Source organism: Asparagus officinalis, chromosome 8 (assembly GCF_001876935.1).
Source record: "Asparagus officinalis chromosome 8, Aspof.V1, whole genome shotgun sequence".
NCBI lineage: Eukaryota > Viridiplantae > Streptophyta > Magnoliopsida > Asparagales > Asparagaceae > Asparagus > Asparagus officinalis.
Genome location: NC_033801.1, coordinates 37,368,139 through 37,384,054, shown reverse-complemented (window position 1 = coordinate 37,384,054; position 15,916 = coordinate 37,368,139). Strand labels below are relative to the sequence as shown.

General features: G+C 37.9%; 2 protein-coding genes across 4 annotated transcripts; both read left to right on the top strand.

Moving 5' to 3' along the window:
• Positions 633-2,253, top strand: LOC109822290. 2 transcript variants are annotated; one of them, XM_020388474.1, is made up of 2 exons: positions 633-1,238; positions 1,954-2,253. In XM_020388474.1, exons 1-2 carry the CDS (start codon positions 686-688, stop codon positions 2,019-2,021), a joined length of 621 nt encoding a protein of 206 aa, XP_020244063.1. In that variant the 5' UTR covers positions 633-685; the 3' UTR covers positions 2,022-2,253. The 2 variants fall into 2 exon arrangements, with proteins under 2 accessions (XP_020244063.1, XP_020244062.1); XM_020388473.1 differs by lacking the exon at positions 1,954-2,253 and having other exon boundaries at positions 633-1,756.
• Positions 4,889-15,215, top strand: LOC109820299 (telomerase Cajal body protein 1). 2 transcript variants are annotated; one of them, XM_020386429.1, is made up of 13 exons: positions 4,889-5,385; positions 5,478-5,539; positions 5,660-5,740; positions 5,846-5,919; positions 6,005-6,087; positions 7,225-7,325; positions 7,862-8,004; positions 8,103-8,150; positions 9,517-9,569; positions 14,141-14,225; positions 14,304-14,370; positions 14,479-14,589; positions 14,942-15,215. In XM_020386429.1, exons 3-13 carry the CDS (start codon positions 5,680-5,682, stop codon positions 15,010-15,012), a joined length of 897 nt encoding a protein of 298 aa, XP_020242018.1. In that variant the 5' UTR covers positions 4,889-5,385; positions 5,478-5,539; positions 5,660-5,679; the 3' UTR covers positions 15,013-15,215. The 2 variants fall into 2 exon arrangements, with proteins under 2 accessions (XP_020242018.1, XP_020242019.1); XM_020386430.1 differs by having other exon boundaries at positions 5,478-5,567.

Sequence of the window (15,916 nt, the reverse complement as noted above, 5' to 3'; positions counted from 1 at the left end):
GAGCACAATGTCACTTCTGTTAATGATGTCTTGATATTATTCATTTTATTATTATTATTATTATTATATATGTGCATGTCCTTTTTATATCAGATGCATTTATATTTTAATCCAATTCCATAGTTGAGATTTTGAAAAGTTCTTTTTGAATTTGTTATAGGATAGACATAAGATCACAAAGTCAGGATCAAGAAGAAATATTTCAAGGTATAGGAAGTGAGGGACAGAAAAGAGCAATGATGATTATATGATATGGACTGAAGCAGAGGCTAATGAATTGCTTAGACTGTTAGTAGAGGAAGTTAAGAATGGAAATAAGCAAGCAAATGACAATTTTAAAAAGTATGTGATTATGAGGAATGTGATACCCCATCTAGTTGAAAAATTTGGTAAAGATTTTAGATATAATCATGTAATGAACAAGATAAAGCAATGAAAGAGAAAGATTGCACCTGTGGAGATCCTGATAAAAAATAACTCTGGTTTTGGTTGGGACCCTAGCGCACAGAAATTTACTTGTCCCGATAAAGTGCGGAATGACATTTTAGAGGTTGGTTTATGTCATGTTATTTTATATATATTAATTTGAATATAATATTAATTATTTTCATATGTAATGTTTTAGGCCCGTTCAAATACTCCAAATCTCAAGGATAAGCTGTTTGAGAATTTTGAGGATATACAGATGGTATGCAGAGACCATGGCGCTTCTGGCAAAGGAGCTATAGGTTTAGGTCCTGATGGCTTGGATGAAGCACGCTTAGAGGAAGTGGTTGGGGAGGGCATACTTGGTGCTGATGCTGAGATAGAATCTTTAGATGGAGGAGAAGCTACTGTAGATATGCAACCTGCTACCACCATTCCCACTGACAATGTGCCAGGTTTTGGTTCTGGACCATCCACTTTGAATAATGGTAAACGACGACGTAGGTCAATTGGTACTGCAGCCACATCCTCTGCAAGTTCCCAGTTATCGTTGCAAGAGGTAGGAGAGGGAGTTGTCACTATAGGTAAAGCTTTTCATGAGTTAGTTGATGAGTTGAGGAAGATAAGAAAAGGTCGAAATAAAGAATGGGTTGATGCTGTTATGTCTACTTCTGAATTGACTAAGCCACAAAAATGGAATATTCTCAGTGACAATATCCCACAAGACATGAAGGATGCCTTTATTGACATGGATGCAAAAGACCGTTATGAGTTTCTACATTTTAGGTTGACCGGTGAGATATTGAATGATGGTAAGGATGGGACTCAAGCCAATTCTGATTCAAATGGTGAATATTATGATTCTGATTTCTTTGGAGATGTTTAGAGGCGGTAATTTAGGAGTTTAGGTTACTTCTATATTTTTTTAGCATTTGTTATGGTGTTAGGATTATGTGGAATTTCGTATTGTCAAACTATTTTTCATTGAGTAGGTGGAACTTGGGATAATGTCATATTTTTTCGATTTGGAAAGTATTTTTAGGATCAGTTTCATTTCAATTTGTCAAAACTATTTATTTTTAGGATATTGCTATGCTTTTGTTTATTTGTTTATATTATGTTCTTATGTTATTTGACTTGTCAGCTATCCTAGTTTGGTGCATTTAATGGATGAATTTTCTATATGTATCATCCCAACAAATGATTCTTGTATGTTGTGTAGATGAGAGTAGAGCAATATTATGTTTTCTTCTATTTTTCAATAGTTTGGTGATTAACAATTAGCATACACGTCAACATTTTTTATTGATTGCTACTTGATGTAGAGAGAACGAACAACCGCCAATTTTTTTACTAATTTTCACTAATACATGTTCAATTACATCCATCTTTTTTGATAAAATGAACTATACATATTTACTTTGTTATCAGTCCTCTTGTGTGCTAATAATATAGTGCTTTACTTATTTTCTGTGCACATAAGTTTCATGTAAATTGATTATATTTCATTATTATATTATTTAATAGGATGGAGGAAAATCAAAATTTGCCCATTTTATATTTTCATCATGAAGACTTTGATGATAATCTTTTGATTCACATAATAGAATTAGCTACTGGGGCTGTAGATCTGATCATAAAGGTATCAGGACTTCTATCACAGGAGTTCATAACAAATACGCTTAGTTTCCGAAGTCCTCGACGTGGTATTACAGATCTTGGTCTCACATACTTACAGTCCAAGATGGATAATCATCTGCAAGATTATCGTAGAATTTACCGCATGTACCCAGATTGCTTCATGAAGTTATGCAATATCTTGAGAGGGCGGGGCCATATACAAGACACATACCACATTAGTGTTGAGGAGATGATTGCTATTTTTCTTCTCACGGTTCAAGACACATACCACATTAGTGTTGAGGAGATGATTGCTATTTTTCTTCTCACGGTTAGTCAGAATCAAAGATATTCTGTTGCAACTGATTGTTGAGGAGATGATTGCTATTTTTCTTCTCACGGTTAGTCAGAATCAAAGATATTCTGTTGCAACTGATTGATTTGATCATTCAAAATAGACCATCAGTGTATGTTTCAATAAAGCATTATACGCCCTGGTATCTTTAGCATCATGCTTGATGGCATCACCCCCTACTAATCCACCCGTAAGGTTAAATCAGAATATCGTTTTTGGCCTTATTTCAAGGTAATTCTCATTGCTTAAGATTTTACACACACACAGGCACACACGTGCACACACGCGTGCGCGCCCACACATACATCACTTGAGATGGTCTGACACATTGATTATTTAGGATTGTATCTGTGCAATAGATGAGACTCATATACCGTGCATGGTGTATAACATAGATCAGACGCCCTATCGAAATAGACATGGTTTTCTCTCTCAGAACGTCTTGGCAGCTTGCACATTTGATCTCAAATTTATTTATGTCTTAGCTGGGTGGGAGGGCTCTGCTAATGATGCAAGAGTCTTGAAGGATGCAATGAGTAGACCTTATGGACTTCCACTTCCACAGAGTAATAATCTTTACATAGTATTCTATCAATTAAAAAATATTTTTTAGTTTTATAATATTTTCCTCATTTATTTTTATTATTGTTTGTAGATAAATTTTATCTAGTTGACTGTGGCTATCCAAATAGGCTACAATTTCTTGCTCCATACCGAGGTCAAAGGTACCATCTTTTAGAGTTCGGCCCTGCTAATAATCAACAACGACCACGAAATTCAAAAAAAAAATTTCAACCATCGGCATGCGTCTCTTAGAAATTGTGTCGAGCGCATCTTTGGAGTTTTTAAGTCTAGATTCACTATTTGCAAGAGTCAACCTCCAGGTTTTCCATTTGCTAAACAAATAAAGATGTTCGTTGCATGCGTAAGATTGCATAACTTTTTAAGATTGGAGAATACAAATGATGACTTTGACATTTCTGATTTTCCACTAGAAGCTCCACGAAATGTTGCTGAGGCAGATGATGACTTCGATGAAGAAGACGAATTACAGACTCAACAGACTCAACGAGCAGCTACAGGAGCTTGGAGAAATTCTATGGTAGAGGCCATGTGGGATGATGGATTTCGAGTCACTCTAGGGATTTAGATTTTTATTTAGTTGTAAAATATTTTATTATTTGAGATGAATAATGATGCTTTATTGCATTATATTTTATAGTTATTACTAGACTAATCAATTGCTTATCAATCTTATATTATTTTTAATATACAATTATTAACAATAGTAATTTATACCCACTATTACCCCCACCAAATTATCCTACCAAATTATGCAACTTCATAATATTATCCACTATTATCCCACCAAATTATCCTACTAAATTATCCCATTCAAGAATTATCCATCATTGTTCTACGAAATTATCCCTACTTAAAAAGTTCTAGGTGTGACCCCCCTTAGAACAATTTTACCATTTGGTACCAATTTGTCCCAACCAAAAAAAAAAAACACACACACACACACACACCCCTAAAACCAATGCATTACTTGGCAGACATCTTTTATGGTGGCATTTATAGAGATCTATCGACGAAGTTTGACCTTTCAGAGAGGCAAGTTGCGATTGTTGAGTGCCTGCGGGCAAAGCACGCCCAGGATTTCTTGTTGGCCATGCCTATTGAGGGATTAGGGCAGCGTATGACTCCGGGGGAGTACCAGGCCATCCTTAGGTACAGGTTGTTGGTTCCTTTGTTCGTGGAGGAGACAGTTTGCCCAGTTTGTCGTAGAACGCAGATGGATGCTTTTGGAGAGCATGCCATCCACTGTCAGAAGCAGCCGGGGTTCAAGTACAGGCACGACTTAGTCAGAGATGTCTTGTATGATATCCTCCAAAGAGCAGAGATCCCATCAAAGAAGGAAGCGCCAGTCAACTTCCTCACTCCTCGTGGAGAGGCTAGATCTACTCTTAGGCCGGCAGACGTTCTTGTCTACAATTGGAGCGGGGGGAAGCACGCTTGTGTTGATCTCACAGGGGTGTCTCTGTTGGTGGGGTTTGGTAATGGAGAGTTCAAGGTTGGGCATGCAGCGGATAGAGCAGCAGAGACAAAGGTGGACATACATGATCAAGCTTGCAAGGACAACCACCACAGTTTCATCCCGTTCGCTTTCGATACGTTTGGTCTCCTTGCAGCTGATGCGGTGGATTCCTCCGGAGGGTACAGAAATTCATGAATAAGAATGTGGCGACAGCATGGTCCGCTGAGTATGTGTTTCGTAGGTTGGGTTTTGCAATTCAGAAAGGATTAGCGGCGCAGCTTGTTGCCCGCTTGTCATCATCACATGTGTAATTGTTTATAATTAATAAAATAAATTTTTAAACAAATTATCAATAATAAAATTATTATAACGTAAACTTAAAAAAAAAAAAAAACAGCCCCCCCCCACCCTAGGATCGACGAAAATTGCTTACCGGTACGGCGAACCGCGCCGGGCGACTGCGAATGCTACCGAGAATCCCCGATTTCAAAGCCCTAAATTTTTTAGTACTTCCTATTCACCACCCGCTCTTTTCCGATCGCCTGCTCCGCCGATCAACGCTCGTCTGTCCCCGCCTTCAAGTTAGTTCCCTCTTCGTTCCACTGCATTTCTCCGCCTCTCTCGAAACACCGACTCCGAACCTGGAAATCCATGGGAGAAGAGGCGGGAATGAGCAAAGAGAGCGGAGAAAACGACGCCGTCGAAGATGAAGAATGCTCCGAAGAACGCGGCCACGGTGGACAGTGGCCGGTGTTGAGATTCGACGTCCCACCTCGGAGGGCTTACCACTTCTTCGCAGCAGTCGACTGAGCGAACCCTACCCTTAGCCCTAACGGCAGCGAGCGAGCAGCAACAACAACTTCCTTAAAGGGGTGAAATGGTCCCCTGACGGCTCTTGCTTCTTGACAAGCTCCGATGACAACACCCTCCGCCTCTTCTCTCTGTGAGCGGTCTCTTCAACTGAATTTGACTAATCCTACGAACTTTACCCTCTGCTGCTAATTGCGCCTTTTTTTTTTTTGCTCCTCTGGTCAGACCGCAGGAAGCATACAGCAAGTGCTGGGACTGGGAATCCGATGCTTGTTTAGGCGATCGAGGTCTGATGTATAACTAACGAGGACTACGGTTTGGGTTTGAAATTTTGCGTGTATGTTTTATTACGGAAACAACGTATGGATTTCTTCTTAACAGGTATTGAATCTTGTTTCTTGCAATAGATTCCTATAGTTCTGATCTCATGGTCACTGAAGCGGAGACCGTTTATGACTACTGTTGGTACCCGTACATGTCTTCATCAGGTAGACTGACTGCAATGCTGTACTGTAATTGCGGGGGAGATAATCCATATATATGTTTCGATATATCTGAGTTAATGGGTCCAATTTGTTTTGCTTATGCTCCAGACCCTGCCACCTGTGTTTTCGTAAGCACTACGCGTGATCATCCTATTCATCTATGGGATGCCGTTACCGGTCAGGTACCAACTCAATAAATTGGATGCTTTATGATAGGGATGTCATTTTGTTGCTTTGCTACCGAGTTATTTGTGTTGATGATGACAGCTGAGATGCACCTACCGAGCGTATGATGCGATGGATGAAATAACAGCTGCACTTTCGGTTTCTTTCAATTCCTCCGGCACTAAGTATAAATCGTCGTTATGCTTATTTCAAGTTATACTTATTTCAAGTTTTTTATTTTGGAGATTATTTGGTTAATGACTACAAGACGTCTACTGGATGATTATACTTGTTTCAAGTTTTTTTATTTTAGAGATTACTTAGTTAATTAATGACTACAAGACGTGCTACTGGATGATTACTGTATTCTTACTTGTCATGTGGCAAAAAAGGAGGGGATAAAAAGAGAAAAAAAGACAATGGTTGTAAGATATGTGACACAACATGGCAAGTTAAGAAAACCGTTTCAATCATTTAAGAGTAAAGGAATGTGGAAATTGTAATCTGATCCTGTTATGGACTACGATAGTGAAGTATATGTGGTTGACCACTGATCGATTCGTTTATGTGTCAAAATACACGTGTGAATGGGTTTATATGTTTGTCATTTTGCCTTTACGCTTGTGCCTTATGTTTGTGGGTGCAAACTTTTGAAATAATTCTATATCTAAGCAGAGGCTAAGTTGCACCTTTCTAGCTCTTGTAGCAACCAAGCAGTATGACTTGAAGAATAGTTTGCCAAGATAAACAATTGCAAAAGTTGTGCAGCTTGCAGTTCCATTTATTTATTTTTTTGCGTGTTGTTCTCATTCTTATCAAACACTATTTTCGACTATGGTTCAGTATGGACCGTAATTCTCTTTCAAACGCAACGATTTGGTTATTTTCCAATAACCAGATGTAAATTAGATGTTGACCTTCCATTAGCATGAGCCATTCCTTGGCTGGAAGGGCTTTCCATAAAGCCCTGTTCTCAGGTTGCAGGCAGAAACCTACTCCTTACCATGCAGTTCAAGCTTATGTAGTCAAAAAGCGACCTTCATAAGTATGATGGCCTAAGTTAGAGTCTAGATGCAGTCAGATCAGGCAAAGTTTCTATAGGAAACATTACTCGTTTTTGAGGCTCAAAGTAAGACAAGTTAATGGAAACACTTCCCAACAATCAACCTATTAACATATGCATTAATCAGCGGTACATGTTTTCTCTTTCTTAATTTGAGGTATTTTCTATTTTGTTGCTTATGTTTCTTGCTTTTAGTTTTAAAGACATGGTATTTTTTTTCTTTGTAGATAAGTTTCATCCAGTATATGTTGCTTTGCAGGATTTTTGCTGGATATAATAAATTCTTAAGAGTGTTTGACATACATTGCCCTGGTCGAGATTTTGAGCAATATCCGCTTAAAGGCAGTGATGGGCCTTCAGGTACATATTTGCATCTTGTTGATACTATGCTAACATATGCTAGGTAACAAGGTCAATTACATTTTGTTTTTTTTAACTTATATTGTAAATCGTGTAATTCTAATGTCTTCATATTTTTGTGGGATTTGATGACAAGTTAATGGAATATGCTTTGGTGCTCTTTAGTAGCAGTTTAATGCTATGATGCATGATAGGCCATTCTGTCAATGGCTGTCATCTGTTCTCCATACTCGACATTAACATATACTCGGTAATATGTATTAGAATCAACACTCATTCTTTGTGAAGTACCAATAACTTGGCTTCTGATCTGTGACTTGAGGTTGTCTTTGTCTTTTTCGTGGGATCTTCAGGATTTTTTTCAACTGAATAGTCTGGAGTACATGAAGAATTGTATTTTGTCGATAATACTAGGTCGTTTACTCGTTTCAGTGTTCCTGGTTTATTTAGACTGGAGTGTGCTCTACGATTTGCCATTTTGTATAAGGTGGCATCAATTTTGAACAGATATCTAACTTTTCTTCAGCTACATGTAGGTCTTGTATCATCAATTTCCTTTTCTCCCACACATAGTGGGCTTCTGGCAATTGGATCTTATAGCAACATGACTGCAGTATATGCTGAGGTTAATATGGAACTTTTATATGTTTTGCATGGTCAAGTAGGCGGTGTTACACAGGTGGATACAGCTGCCTTGCTGACTATTCTTGCTTCTAAATTACCATTATGAAGTATCATAGAAAAATATAGCATGGCTAATTGTTTCCACATTTTCAGGTCTTGTTCTCAAAAGATGGGAACTATATATATACTGGAGGACGGAAGGTAATGAATTATTAAGTTTTAGGGATTTTGATATTAAAATTTCCATGAACCCTTTTCTCATTTCATTTTTTGTCCAGTTCGAATAATGGTTGAAGTCTATTTGTAAGTTATATTGCATCATAATTTATAGATAGGACATTTAGTCAGGTCTATACATCAACTTTATGCTCATTTTCTGCCATGCTTCCTTACCCTTGAAATTTTATTCCTACTTCCTTACCCTTGAGATTGTATTCTGCCATGTTCAGTTCATCTATGCTTGGATCAAGTATCGGCAACTTTTCAAGCCAATTATTTAAAGTGTGTCCAAAGCTACAGTACAAAAGACTGGAGGGAACTGATCCTTGGCATATGAGAAAAGACAAAATGCTTCACAGGAGAAACTTGAATACACGTTATGCATTTGCAGCATGCAAATACAAGCTGGACTTTTTTGATGTATTTGATGCCAGCACATGCTTTTAACATCTTTACTGTCATATGCAAACCCAAGAGGGTAGTCAACTCATTCACAAATGCCCAAACAGAAACAATACTTGCTTTTCCCCCCCTTATCTGACCCTTCATTTTCAGTTTTTCACACCTAATCGTTCATTTGCCCTGAGAGAGGTACTACAAAATTCATCTCCGTAAATTTCTCTTGTTAGCTCCATGTCCATCTGTTATGTGCAAGTAATGTTGTTATGCATGGCTATTTCCAAGTCTCATGGATGACATTGACCAATTAATATATATTCATTTTTCTTTGCATACATAAATAACTTTTTAATTCATGTTCTTCTTACATGCCAAAAGCTGGTTCCAAGTTAATGCTAATGCCCAGTACTACAGGCTGTATGAGAAGTTAAATAGATAATTGTATTTAGTCTTTTAAGTTGCCAAACATGTTAACCATTTGTCTTGAAATGCTTTCTTTTTCTCTCTGGCTCTCTCTGTACATTATAGATGAAGTAAGTTCCTAAAGAAATCTATTATCTTTTCTTTCTAGTTTCTTTTCTGGTCTAGGAGAATTTCAAACATTTGTTCCTCATTTTTAGTTGCAATCTGACCTATAAACATGATTTCCTGCTCCCAGTTTATTGGATTCATGAAAACCCCTGTTTATTTAGCCGGGAATCGCTGCTTACTTGGCAGGTTGATACAGGTTGACAACTGGTGTAGCCTTGTGCTTGATAGCTGACCCCACTTTGATGTTTGGTTAATTATTTTGACAAGTCTTTTCTGTCTGTAAAATTTAAAAACATTATGATTGAATCCCAAAACAGCTGATCCTTGTCAAGTGTCATTTTAAGTTTATGAACTACTTTTATTGACTATGGCGTATTTGAAATAATCAGCTGATGCAAGTTTTTCACATTGATATCAGGATCCATATATATTATGCTGGGATATTCGTAATACTGCTGGTATTGTTTACAAGTAAGTATATCTGGCCTTTCTTTCCTCAGAAAAATCGGTGCAATATTTAAACTTTTCCTTTTTTTTATGAGAATACTACTTTATTTTAGTGAAATTAACTTCTAAACCTGCTTTTGAGTTCGATGAATAAAAATAATATATCTTCAGAATAATATATGTAGAGTTGTAGACATGCCAATCTATGGTTTCTTAGAGAATATCAACACAATCAAATGCGTAACAATTGAACTGTTAAAATACCTCAATTTGCAAAATTTGGCTGCTTTTTTTAGACGTAGTACTGCATTTATACCTTTTTATTTGTTTGGCCATTTGTACAGCATTCTGCTCCCTTTTTCTAGCACTACTGTGGAAGACATATCCAATGGTTTAATATAATTTTCTCGTATTTTCTATTATTGACAAGCCTTTCATGGAAACCTCTTGATTCATGGGAAAAAAGTCTTCAAACTTTCTAATTTCTTTATCATTGATCTTGTAGGTGATGAAGATTGGTGTAAGTAATTTTTATTGTTCATGGATGGCTCACGTGTGTTTAGGCTGAACCCGTAGTGCATTTCTCATCTTTTGCTTTAGAAAATCTATGTTTTTTTAAATGTTTCTCTCCGTCATGGATTTTCAGCTTCTGGTTCCTGGATAAGATCCAAAAAAACAGTTATAACTTCCAACTACGTTGAAGGAATTTTATTTCTCAAGTCATAAAGGACTCGGTGTTGAGCAGTGCCATCACATCTCACAAACTTCTAAAAATGCACGAAACCCTATCCTTAACACCTGGAACAAACTATAATAAGAAACACACTTTATTGCTTTCTAAAAGTCTTCAGTAGGTTATAGAACCATTATTGTCACGCCCCGCTTCTCAATACCAGGGAATCGGAACGTGAACAAGCCCGCGACGTATTAGACTGAGGAGAAATAAGTAGTAGTCCTTTTCTGCTCAATCTAATATGCTACGCGTCAAGCAAATATAAAACGAAGGCACAGGTCCCCGATCACAGTGGCGAGAATATAATAAACAACTCAGAACAAAATAATATACATATCACAACTGAAATATCATCCCAGATATAATATTCGGGCCAAACATGCCCTTATACAAAACTATCTGAATGAAATACTGGAAAAATATAAAATACAACGATCCGACAGAAAATAAAAGTACTACAAAAGTAAACTAGGGTCATCAACTAACTAAAAGAGGTAACTAAGCTTCGACTTGTTCTTCTGCTCCGTCTGCAAAGCCTTCCTACGGGAGATCCTCTGGTTCCTGTACTATTCCGAACTGGAGTTGTATGTCCTCTAAATCTGACATACAACCCGAGAGAACAGGAGTACGTCAGCGTGCATGGCACACGGCAAGATCCCAAAAGGAAGAATAGAAACGGTCGAACGACCAATGTAATAATGGCAATAACAATGCAAACATGCAACTGAAATACTAATAATCCAAATATAATTTTCTACTAGAATAGAATAATCAGAATAATCCAAAATCAATCGGGTAACGAGGTCATGCAGCTAGCGATCAGAATAATCATTCAAGTACAGTGTTATACACTAGATGAAATTAATACTTAAAAATCTACAACAAGAGACGTAATACATCGAGCGAAATAATCCAAACAAGAAAACCCTCATGTATATACCATAGTCTCAAATTGTAGATAATTAAATATTAATCTCGATCTATGTATGAAAAGAAATATAACTGGTTCGTATCTCACAAGAAATCATACCTAGCCAAGAAGCAAGGTCATGTAACTAGCCATTCTATAACAGGTTACTGGTCACATCTCACACAGAGTCAACGCTCCTGTCATCGGATACTGACTGTTCACAAATCCCCTACGTGCATCCGATCCCGCTACACATGCGGTCAGAGGACTACACGTAAACCGTTTTCTGCTTGGTCCGAACTCAAGTAAAACTCGGGTGACGAATTCAATTCCCACTGACTAAAGTGATGTACACACTTCACTTTAGCCCTACAAACCAACCCCAGTGACGACACCAACCACGGGTAAGCCTGGAAGATACATCAACAGTCTTATCCGATCACATGAACACGGACTTTCCCATCCCTACTCTTCTCGTTTTGCTAAGTCAACACAACACATGTCTCTAGGTCTTATTCATGTCACACAGGTCATTATAGTCATAAACTCCTAACGGTTCTTAATCACAACAAGGAATAATCAATGCAACTAATCATGTACAATAATATCATAACATATCAGATAATCAAGTCTAAGAATTTGAACCATAAAATTGTTCTAAAATAATAAAGTTATTTACTTAAAATAATTCCTTTTACAAAATGAGTTCTTTCAAAATAATCCCTTTTTCAAAATAAGTTATTTTCTCATTATAATAATTCTAAAAATAATCTTTTAAAATAATAAATTCATAAATTCAAAAATAATCTTTTTATAAGATAAATTCTCATTAATTCAAAATAGTTTATTTTCTCAAAATAAAATTTTAAAAAAATATTTATCATTCTAAAATGATTTCTTCCACAAGATAATTTCTAAAAATTATTATAATTATTCTAAAATGATTCTTTTTTCAAGATAATTCCTTTTAAATTATTATAATTTTCTTAAAATGATTCCGCTGCCGAAATAAATTCTTTTAATTTATCATAATTATTTTGAAAATACTAATTATCATATTATTATGATTTATCTAATATTATTCATCAAACAATCCCACGCAGATAATTATTAACTGATCTAAAATTATAGATAATTCATAATAAATACAAAATTTAGATCTGAGCAAGTAAGATCTTGCCTACGAGGCCGAGGGGCCTGATGATGAGACGGTGACGTCGCTGCAAATGGTTCTGGACTGAGGGGGCAGCGGAAGTGAGCTCCAGGTGCGGCGACGACGAAGCGGCGTCGCTGCTGGTGGTGTTCGAGGCTGAGGGAAACGGAGGAGGGCGGCGACCGAAGGTACGACGGTGGCTTGAGTTGGCTTGGGCGAGCGACGCGAGGTAAGCTGGGAGTGAGGGGCTGTTGAGAGACGACGGGGTTGTTTGGGGTCGACGGAGCTCAGGGGCAGCGGCGAAGTTGATTGAGGTCGCGTTGGGGCGCTGTTAAGAGGTGTTGCGGAGACTGGACAGCGCGGTGGGCCTGAGGGCGTCGGTCGGAGCTGGGCCGACGATAGGGAGGCAGCGGGTGGCGGGGCAGTGAAGCGGCGGCTCAGGGAAGGCTGCAGCGGGGACTCGCGACGAACTTGGAGCAGAGCGACGGTGTGTGAGGCGTGGGTTCAGGTGGCTGTCGGGCCGCGGTGGTGGCGATGGCAGGTCAGGTCGAAGGAGGGGCAGTCAGAGGCGGTGCAGGCGGGTGGCTGGCGACGCTGCGGCGGTGAGGTGGCGAGACGACGGTTAGGCAACGGAGGAGGGAGCTGGCTGGCGTGGCAAAAGGGTTGGTCGCGCGGTTGCTTCGTCGGCGTGGTGGTGTTCGTCCGCGAGATCTGGTGGGAGAGATTTGGGCGGTTGCTTTGTCGGCAGTCAGGCGTCAGGCGGGGGAAGGAAGGGGAGGCCGCGAGCTTAGGTGAAGGGTGACTGGCCTGGGGCTGAGCTCGGAGATCGGAGCTCAGCTTGGTGGTGCGGTCGGCTGAGCGGAGTGGAGGTGATGAATGATGATGGAGAGAGAGGGAGAGATATAATGAGATGAGAGAGAGAGAAATGTGAGAGTGAGGGAGTGAGAGAGAGATGGTGAAGGGAGAGGGGAGTTGGCTGCGGGTGATGAAGGAGAGAGAGAAAGAGAGAGGGGGAGGAGAAATAATAGAGGGGAGAGAGTGTGAGAGCGACAGAGAGAAAAAGAAGAGAGACTCTATAAGGAGCGGGACACGAGGGAGAGGAGTGCGGGAATTAGGGAGGAAATTATGAGAGGTGGGGTAAGGGTTTGAGGTGAGAGATAATGAGAGAGAGAGACTGATTGGGGAGGAAAACACATGAAAAAGCCAAATAACAAATTGACTGTCGTGCTGATCATCTGACAGCTACAAATAACGGTAGGGGATAAGGGGTGCAAGCTAAAATTTTAATATAAGATAATTAATAATACAAATAATAATAATAATAATAATAATAAATAACCAAATGTTAATTTAAAAGTCTTTACCGTAACAATTAAAATTTATAATTAGCAAAACCTTTAAAATAAATATAAAATCGTATTTTAAATCATAGAAAATTCTAAAAAATTAGGGGAAAAATACAAATACTCTTTTTAAAAATAAATTTTAATATTTAAATACCAGAAAAATTATTTAAACCAGTATTAAAAATTTACGGTCATTACAATTATTACCTTTATCTTCTAGGAAACTAGAGCAATAACTCAGATTCTATGCAAACGTATTAGTTCCATTAGTTGATTCTTGTCAAATTTGGCAATGTTCGGCCCTCTGATTCGACCAATCAATTGGCCGCTGATTTCAATACTTTACCCCTATTCTCTGTGCTAACATTAGACCTAGTTAGCTTTACTATCAGGAAGTAAGTTGGCTCTGATTTAACTGCCAAGCTACTGAATGCCTTTGAGTTGTGCAATCAGGTTGTATCGTTCATCAGAGTACACAAATCAGCGAATATCCTTTGATATTGAACCCTGGGGTAGGCACCTTGGTACTGGAGGAGAGGTATTATTCTAAGTTTATTGATCGTGGGTAGTAGCACAATCAAGCAAAGAGCTCATCTTCATTTTCTTGTGATGCCAGGATGGTCTGATTCATATATATGACCTTCAGACTGGACAGTGGGCAGGAGGATTTCAAGCTGCCTCTGGTAAATTTTAATGATGCTTTAAGTTTAGAGCTGGAAGTGTATCTTCCTTCAATTGTGGCATCCTGCATTTCAAATCTGTCCTGTAGCTGATTTTTGTGTTTCTTTTAGATACCGTCAATGGCTTTTCTTTCCATCCATCATTACCTTTTGCCGCATCCTCGTCTGGGTGCCGCAGGTTTAGCATGGACGATAGTTCCGAAGAGGACATCAGTTTGACCGGTATAATCATTTTCTTAGCCAAATGTCATTTTTAGACATTAACATTCCGATCCACCTTCGTATCTTTATGCTTTTCATTTTCTAGTAGTTATTCATACTAAATGTGGTGTACTTTTATTTCGTTAGAAAGACTAGCATGTTGGCTGATCACAAGCCTTCAACAGAATACTAGTTTTGTATATAATTTGTAGTTACATAGTTTGCATGTGAACCCTCACATTTTGTTAATCTTTATTACTTACTATTTTCTACTTGTTACCCATAACACTTGAGGGTACGAATTTAATTTTTCTCTACTTGATCTTTTGCTATCAGCACGATTTTTTCTAAACTTTTTTTGCCCCCTATACAGGTGATGAAAATTGTGCATCTGTTTGGGCCTTCTCTTGTTTGACGGAGGAGGATAACACACGTAACTCATGAACCCGATTCAAAAGCTTATACAAGATCCAAAGCTGACGAATCTTTCTGCTGACCCATTCTATTGCTGTTGAATTTTGTATCTTATGCGTGTTCTTACGTTGCATTGAAGTATGCCTGAGCTAGTTATTTTTGCTGATGTGATGTAGAAGGAAGCTAAGGGTGTGTTTGACAATTCTAAAATATGATTGAGTTTGGACTAGTTATTTCTTAACTAGGTTAGAGTTGGTCCCTAGGGGGTTTGGTCCAAAAAAGGGCTAGTTTAAGTGTTAAAATTTGAACTAGAAAAAACTAGTTCAAATTTGACCCAAGTTTTGCCGAACTATAAACGACATTTGGACCCTATTTATATCCATTAAAACTAGGCTTTTTGGAGTTACCACATATACCTCTTTCAACAAATTAAGAATTGCAGTGGAGCAGAGACTGAATCAATTACTGTAACTATTGGAGCGGTGATAAATTTATAATTACGTTGTTTGTATTATATTTGGGGTAATCAAATTACTAGTTAATTAGATAGAGAAAGTATAGCGGATGTTTTAATTTTCTTTCTTTTTACTCTTTTAGAAAGACGCATCATGATTTATGAATCATGGTCAAGCAGCGTATATGTATAAAACGTGCTTTTTTTATTGACAAAATTGTCTTAGAAACATAGGAAATTTTGCTACTTGACATTGTTAGCAAGATGGTTTCTAAACCATATTTATAAGTTTGGATAAATCTTTTTGTTGTCAATGTTACTTTGACCCTTTTAGATATTACAATTAAGCTAATCGAAAATTTGTTAGACAATCCAAGTTCAAATAGGAGTTAGTTTTTATACTTCAATTTAAAATAATTTTGATTAAAATACTTTTAATTCTGATTCATGCGTGTTCGAATCTTTGTTTTATAGGAGTTA

Excerpts from the sequence above, each read along its gene's own strand:
- LOC109822290 (XM_020388473.1), top strand. The coding sequence starts at position 686 with ATGGTATGCAGAGACCATGGCGCTTCTGGCAAAGGAGCTATAGGTTTA.
- LOC109820299 (XM_020386429.1), top strand. The coding sequence starts at position 5,680 with ATGGTCACTGAAGCGGAGACCGTTTATGACTACTGTTGGTACCCGTAC. Across the intron at positions 14,371-14,478 it reads AGGATTTCAAGCTGCCTCTG|ATACCGTCAATGGCTTTTCT; the intron begins GTAAATTTTAAT and ends TGTTTCTTTTAG. Across the intron at positions 14,590-14,941 it reads AGAGGACATCAGTTTGACCG|GTGATGAAAATTGTGCATCT; the intron begins GTATAATCATTT and ends CCCCCTATACAG.